Raw genomic sequence first — 8,264 nt, 5'->3', positions numbered from 1 at the left:
AGGCTCACAAGTGCTCCGTCAGAGGTGAATTGATCAATTGGGGATCACAAAGAAAGAAAGATCAGGACAGGGAAATTTCACACCTAACGGGGAAAATTTGCACCCTAGAAACCCTCCATAAACAGTCCTTGACAACCCAATCCACAACAAACCTTCTTGAGGCCAGAAAGAAACTCAAGCAGATCTTAGAATCAAAAACTAAATGATTCCTTTTCTTTTGGAAAATAATTTACTATGAACAGGGAGACAAGATTGGTCACTTGCTGGCTAGGGCCCTAAGAACCACCATGGCCACACAGAACATTACAGGAATCCAGAACAAAGGGGACAAAATTGACAGGACAACTGACAAAATAAGGCAACATTTTCACAAGTTTTATACCAATCTCTACAATCTCCCAACTCAACACAGACCATCAGACTTACCAGACAATAGGCTGAAGGTGATACAAGAATTTCTGAGGGATTCAGGCCTCCCTTCCCTCAGAGCAAAGGATATTACTCAACTTGAAAGTCCCATAGATTCCTCTGAACTCATGCTGGCGATTAAAGACCTAAAAACGGCAAACGTTACTGGGTCTTGAGGATGGATCACTGGCCAGAGCTTGCACAGTATGCAATTGAGCTACTGGCCTGTCCTGCATCCAGCGTTCTATCTGAACGCACATTTAGTGCTGCTAGAGGCTTTGTAACCGATCATAGAGTGTGCCTGTCCACAAACTAGGTTGATCGGCTCACCTTTATAAAAATGAATCAGTCTTGGATCACCAGCTACCAAGCACCTGATGCTCTATGTAATTGTTAGTGGAGGAAATCAGATTGCAGAATGTATGAGGTGCACACATTGTGGTTTGCAAGTTTACAACTGAACCCCGCAGCTCTATATGGAATGTTTTAAAGTAGTAAAAACCTGACAGAGGTTGTAACCTTTCCTCATGGTAATCAAAAACTTTAACCACTTACAGACCGCCCGCCCTCGTTATACGATGGCTGTTTGAAGGAGGATATCTTTGTTATGGCAACAGCTAGCTGCCATAACCCCAGTATCCCCGTCTTCAGCGGGCCCTCCACTACAAGATAAAAGTGGTCTCTGCAGGAAATTCGCCACAAGATCACTTTTATCGGGGGTGGGAGAGGGGCCAAAACGTCACTTCTGCCCACAGCTCTTAAAGAGCCATTTTTTTTAATATATATATTTTTTTTTAATTAGATTTTTTTTTATTTTTTTTTTATTGCATTTTAGTCTAAATATAAGATCTGGGGTCTTTTTGACCCCAGATCTCATATTTAAGAGGTCATGTCATGCTTGTTTCTATTACTTTAAGATAAAAAAAAAATAATAATAAATAATAATAAAAAAAATATATATAAAATGCCCCGTCCCGACGAGCTTGCGTGCAAAAGCAAACTCATACATGAGTAGCGCCCGCATATGAAAACAGTGTTCAAACAACACATGTGAGGTATCTCCTCTGTAACTTAAAACATGCAACCTGTAAAATGTTTTAAACATCGCCTATGAAGATTTTTAAGGGTAAAAGTTTGTCGCCATTCCACGAGCGGGCGTAATGTTTAGGCATGACATGTTGGGTATCAATTTACTCAGCGTAACATTATCTTTCACATTATTAAAAAAAAAAAAAAGAGCTAACTTTACTTTATTTCTTTCTTATTTTTTAATTCAAAAAAGTGTATTTTTATTTTTAAAAAGTGCACTTGTAAGACCGCTGCGCAAATACGGTGTGACAGAAAGTATTGCAACAACGCCATATTATTATCTAGGGTGTTAGAAAAAAATGTATAAGCATATATATATATATATATATATATATATATATATATATATATATATATATATATATATATATATATATATATATATATATATATATATATATATATATATATGCTGGTGCCATATATCTCTTGTTTTCTGGGGGTGGCAGAATAAAGTAGGAGGGGAGCTTACTGCAGAACGTGAAAGGGCCGTTGTGGGATTGTAGTAAAGGGCTCTTTCACGTTCTGCAGTAAGCTCCCCTCCTACTTTATTCTGCCACCCCCAGAAAACAAGAGATATATGGCACCAGCATGCAAAGAAAATATAAGGGTCCAAAGCAGTGGGAGAACTATCAGGGTTGCAAAGGTTGTCTTGCCACCGGGCCCTGGTGTTCTGCCACTGTGGGGTTTCCCAGCCTCCTCTTGCTGTCCTGCTCCTGCTATTGACAGCGCTGGTCTGGAATCTCTTGGAATTTACAGGCTGGTTCTCCTGTCCTAAGGATTGGAGAAATCAGTCTGTTTTTTTCAGTAACAGAGTCCTGGTGGAGTCCTTCCTGCAACTCGCTCTTCTCCCTGCCAATGAGGATGCAGGGGAAGGAGCAGATCGGGTGGCTGTGGTTGTGTGAGCGCTCGCATTATGCAGTGTCAGCGAGCAGAGGGAGGGGGTTGGAATCAGCCGCAGGGGCTGCCTGGGGATGCTCTCCCTCTTAGACATTTCCTTTTTGTAAAAAAAAAAAAAAAAAATTAATTGGGGGGGGGCACATGGTGGGGCACAGCATAATGTCCCCCCCTAGGGACGCCATTGTGCCTACCCCATCCTCCCCGCTGTATTCTGTGAAATACAGAACACAGCAGGGACCTAAGAGGATGCGCAGCGTGACTCGCGCATGCGCAGTAGGGAACCAGGAAGTGAAGCCGCACGGCTTCACTTCCTTATTCCCTTATCGAGGATGGCAGCGGCAGCAGCGGAGAGCCGAAGGAAGGATCGACTTCGGCTTCCGACATCACGGGCTCCCTTCACAGGTAAGTGTCCATATATTAAAAGTCAGCAGCTGCAGTATTTTTAGCTGCTGGCTTTTATTTATTTATTTATTTTTTCAGCGGACCTCCGCTTTAAGTGGTTAAAAGAAAAAATAAATGTTTGGGCTGAACATTCACTTTGATTACAATATGCACATCTTGTTTTTTTTTTTTTTTTTTTTTTTTTTTTACTCAATTGAACCTCTTTTTAACACTTTATGTTTTTAATCCCCTACTGATGATAATACAATTATAAAAGTTTTCAGACAATGGGGGAATGATGAGAATAAAATGGTTTCCAGGATTGGAGATCATGTGTAAGTTCACCTATAAACGTGTAGATATTAGTAAAGGTGATAAACATGTCCAGTGTCCTAGGGACGATGTTCTACCTTTACCTTCTATAAAGGACTGTGTGCTGTCCGAGGTAATCTTGTCATCAGATTTGTATGTAGCTGATACTTTGTGTTTATTTGTGTCATTTACCTATCAGGCAGCTTAGGGCTTTATCTTTGTACATTGATCTGCTGTTGATGATTGAAATAGATACAAATAGACGAAGATTTGGCTGGGCTGATAGAGTAGATACAATGTTTCGTTTTCTTGCTCCATTGTGTTGTGGGTTAAGAACACCACGATCTTCTTAACTTGTCTTTTCAGATAAAGTAACAATGTAAGGCGGGAGATTGTGGGAGATCTTTGATTGTAACAATGTGTGAGTGCGGCATAAGTGTTTATTCAGCTCTGCCACCTTGTGGTGATTTCTGGTAGATCACTGGGGGGTGTGTGTGCAGTACAAGGCGATGAATAGAGGAATGTATACAGCCAGAAAGTGGAGATGATCTCCGCAATCCATAGAGAATCAGGATGGGAATAGAAGGAAGGTTTATTCATCCCCCTCCCGATCTGACCGACCTACTCCTCATCTAAAGATCCTTCTTATTAGGATTATTAAACGCCCACTGCTCTGATTGGCTCAGAGTTCAAGTTCCTGGTTTCAAATTTTCCCCGCCTAAATAGTGAAGAACGTTACAGACAAATAATCAGCCCCTATTATACCGCCAAATCCGACACTGAGATCATCAGATGAGACATTTATCCGAGAAATATTATCAATGCTTTATGTCTGAAATTAATAAAAAAAAGGATCCTGAAGATCACTGAATAATGTAAAACATTTCCATATGTTCTCTTTTATTTCAAGTCCTCAGAATGCAGAACATGATAGTGAGATGACTTCTCTCATAGATCTCTACCTTTCTATATGATGATGGGAAATCAAGTATTCCACGTTTCATCATTAGATCTGTATAGGATCATGGAACTGACCTCTATCAGATATGTACCAGTTACAGATCTCCCCCCATAGTAAAACTAGAATAAATTAATTTGGATGGATTTATTCTCACTATAATACATCCTCAAATTAATAACTTGCCATCCGATTGTACAAACCTCATTTTATAGATAATCTGTTAATTCTTCATTGATAACGGGTTAAGAATTGTGATAAAATGTGATGACAGCTCATTGATGGAAATGGTGGGTGGCTCTTAGAAGAGCCTTTGTGTCTTGTGTTGGGGTAATGATGATGATGATGGGGGGATTACTTGGCGCTGGTGTACTTGGTGACGGCCTTGGTGCCCTCGGAGACGGCGTGCTTGGCCAGCTCTCCGGGCAGGAGGAGGCGGACGGCGGTCTGGATCTCCCGGGAGGTGATGGTGCGGCGCTTGTTGTAATGAGCCAGGCGGGAAGCTTCGCCGGCGATGCGCTCGAAGATGTCATTGACGAAGGAGTTCATGATGCCCATGGCCTTGGACGAGATGCCGGTGTCGGGGTGCACCTGCTTGAGCACCTTGTACACGTAGATGGCATAACTCTCCTTCCTGCTCTTCCTCCGCTTCTTGCCGTCCTTCTTCTGGCTCTTGGTCACGGCTTTCTTGGAGCCCTTCTTGGGCGCCGGGGCTGACTTGGCTGGTTCAGGCATGATAAGAGTTAATGATATCTTCTCCGCTCTGTGAAGGGAAAATGTGCTGGAGCCGCCCTCATGTGCTCCTTATATAGGCGTCCTATGCAAATGAGCCTCATCCCTCTCCTCACTCTTCTATTGGAGGATTCAATCTTGTGATGGGGAGGGACGTCATGCTTTCGCTTCTCATCTACTGATTGGTTTAGAGACAAGTCAGGACACTATTGGCTGAATTCAAAGGTGACCAATCACAGCTTGTGACGTCAGAACACTGAGTGTATAAATGAAGGGGAGTGGAGGTGGAGTGCCATTCTTAAGTGAATATCCCAATCATCCAGTGACAATGTCAGGACGCGGCAAACAAGGAGGCAAGGTTCGGGCTAAGGCCAAGACCCGATCATCCCGGGCTGGTCTGCAGTTCCCAGTCGGTCGTGTTCACCGCCTGCTCAGGAAGGGCAACTATGCCGAGCGGGTCGGGGCCGGAGCTCCCGTCTATCTGGCCGCCGTGCTCGAGTATCTGACGGCTGAGATCCTGGAGCTGGCCGGCAACGCCGCCCGCGACAACAAGAAGACCCGCATCATCCCCCGACACCTCCAGCTGGCTGTCCGCAACGACGAGGAGCTCAACAAGCTGCTGGGCGGAGTCACCATCGCCCAGGGAGGAGTCCTGCCCAACATCCAGGCCGTGCTGCTGCCCAAGAAGACCGAGAGCCACAAGGCCGCCAAATCCAAGTAATAATCCCCGACAATTCCTCCACCTCTATTACCCAACACAACGGCTCTTTTCAGAGCCACCCACCTCTCCATACAAAGAGCCCGACATACATTGTTTTGTTTCCTATTCTCCGATGTGTGATTCATAGTTCACCCTAAAAGCAAACACGTTATATTCTTCACACTTCTTAAAGTAGGAAGATTCGGCCCCATTATACCTCTCCATAAAAAGACACACATACATTGTTATCGGGGGATCTGATTGTAAAAATTAGACAACCGAAAAGGATTTTCTTTTACATGTTGATAATAAGATGTGATCCGGACGGGAGAACAATGTGTCCGTAATAAGATAATGGTGAAATATTTGATATAGTAATGTGATCTCATTACAGGGACTTCATTCTCCTCCATCCTTTCTAGTAGTTCTGATGATCACAAATCATTCTCCCAACTGGAAAGGAGCCCACAGATCTCATCCCCTTCTTCACACCCCACAAGGAAATATTCGTTTCACCAAAAAAAAAAAAACTACTGGTTGTGGGGCAAAGAGCTCAAATTTTGCCCGCCAGAATTGTGAAGATCACAGACAAAAATTCACCCCTTTTCTACCGCCAGATCCGACATTTTAATTTCGGTTAGACGGGAATGACTTCTGATTAAATACTAAATCAAACATTTATATATGTTTTATTTTATTCCAAATCCTCGGAATCCACTACTACACACACAACGTTTATCTTCCTTTATGACGGAAAATAAAGCATTCATAATGACATACGTCACTGACCGATATTTCTTCTTCTCTTACATGTAGCGGTGACAGATTGTCCTCATATCACACCCCGAATCTGTCTATAGAGAAATGTCAGGTGACTGGCAGTAATCAGGACACCGCCAGATAAATATGTACAATCATTTCACAAAACACATTTTTCAGGTCTGATAAATCAGGTCGGTTTCCTGTTCAGATTCTAATAAGTGACATTGTCTGCAGAATACATTGTCGCGGCCCCGCCCCTTTGCATCCCCCCTCAGCCTTTTATACAGACATGGGGAGGGGGGGGGGTCCCAATAACAACTCCGAGTGACAAATGTGTAAAAGATGAGAACCACAGACAACACCAATCCGTTTGTATCGACTAAGGAAAGTGGTGTTAATTGGTGAACAACCTACCTGAAATATAATAAAAGTGACATAACGATATTGTAAGACAGATCTGTTGTTACATCTAAAGGAAATCATACAATCGGATTGCATGGTGTATGTTTAGCTAAAAGGAACTTCCTTTCACACACAGCAAAAATGTATCATTACAGGAGAAATCTATAGACAGCCCTTTGGATGAGAAGGTGGGTGGCCCTGAGAAGGGCCTTTGTGTAGATGAAGTGGGTAGTAGGTGTCTATGAGGGTTTAGCCTCCGAATCCGTAGAGAGTGCGGCCCTGGCGTTTGAGAGCATAGACGACATCCATGGCGGTGACGGTCTTCCTCTTGGCGTGCTCGGTGTAGGTGACGGCATCGCGGATGACATTCTCCAGGAAGACTTTGAGCACTCCGCGGGTCTCCTCATAGATGAGTCCGGAGATGCGCTTGACACCCCCTCTGCGGGCCAAACGTCGGATGGCGGGTTTGGTGATGCCCTGGATGTTGTCCCGGAGCACCTTCCTGTGCCGCTTAGCGCCTCCTTTCCCCAGACCCTTCCCTCCTTTACCGCGACCAGACATGGCGACTCTACTCTGTTACTCAGAAGAACTGAAATTGACTGATTGCCCGCCCTCCTTTTATAGAGTCTTTGCGGACCTGATGGAAACCATCCTGAGAAAAGGCGGAGTCACACCCATTCATTACACAGAATAGGTTTGTTTTTCCATTTGTAAGGCTCCTACACATTCTGCTGTTTTGAAAATGATGGCAAGAGAAATCCATCTAGAGATGTGAAATCTATTCTTGCTTCTTAATGATTTTCTAGGTATTCTTCAGAGATTATACCGAAAATATACATTTTCGGACTCCTGATAACAGAAACCACAATCACCAGATACTATTGTTAATAATAATGTCATATTTATAAAATAGTACTCTGAAAAGGAAAACTATATAAAGATAAGCCCTTGTTTTTCCCCCTGTTTTAAGCCTGAGCGGACCTGATAGGAGACTAATGGAAAAGGGGCGGGGCCACAGAACGTTGGTTTTCTGCAGAGAATTTCACATTCTTAGAACCTTGTAAATATGTGGCAGATTGCATGTTACCGAGGGGGAACCCGATCTGGTTCTTCAGACATGAAATATTTACTTTATTCATTCATTGTACATGTGTATCTGTGTCATGGTTACTAACATGAATTGCACATTTCTTTTTAGACATATCCAGGTTGTGATATGAGGACGATCTTAACTGATAAATGTCCAGAAAGAAATAAAAAAAAAATAATATCAGTCAGTGACATGAACATCATATTCTGTGTGTAGCAGTGGTGAGATCCTGGGTTCTGAGAACATCTAGAAGTGTTTTCTCATGGTTCAGTAACAAACAGATTCCTTTCCTAATCATTCCGGACTAATGACATGACAGTGTTAATCATATTTCTCCGATAAATGTCTCATCCGATCATCTCCTCGGTGTCGGATTTGGCGGTAAAAGAGAGATGAATATATATCTGTAACGATCTACATAATTCCGGCGGGCAAAATTTGAAAACAGCTATTTTAAATCTGAACCAATCACAGCTGTGGGCGTTTCCTTCTTCATCCAGTAATACTGCCTTCTTTTGAGGACTCCAAAG

At 43.0% G+C, this 8,264-nt stretch overlaps 1 protein-coding gene across 1 annotated transcript; it reads right to left on the bottom strand.

Moving 5' to 3' along the window:
• Nucleotides 1-6,881: 6,881 nt before the first annotated feature.
• On the bottom strand, nt 6,882-7,206 carry LOC141129639 (histone H4). Its single transcript, XM_073617733.1, has one exon. The coding sequence runs from the start codon at nt 7,203-7,205 to the stop codon at nt 6,894-6,896; it is 312 nt and encodes a 103-aa protein (XP_073473834.1). The 5' UTR covers nt 7,206; the 3' UTR covers nt 6,882-6,893.
• Between the last annotated feature and the right edge of the window lie 1,058 nt (nt 7,207-8,264).

This window comes from Aquarana catesbeiana, linkage group LG02 (assembly GCF_042186555.1).
Source record: "Aquarana catesbeiana isolate 2022-GZ linkage group LG02, ASM4218655v1, whole genome shotgun sequence".
NCBI classification, from domain to species: Eukaryota; Metazoa; Chordata; class Amphibia; order Anura; family Ranidae; genus Aquarana; species Aquarana catesbeiana.
This window is presented reverse-complemented; position numbering and strand designations above follow the sequence as displayed.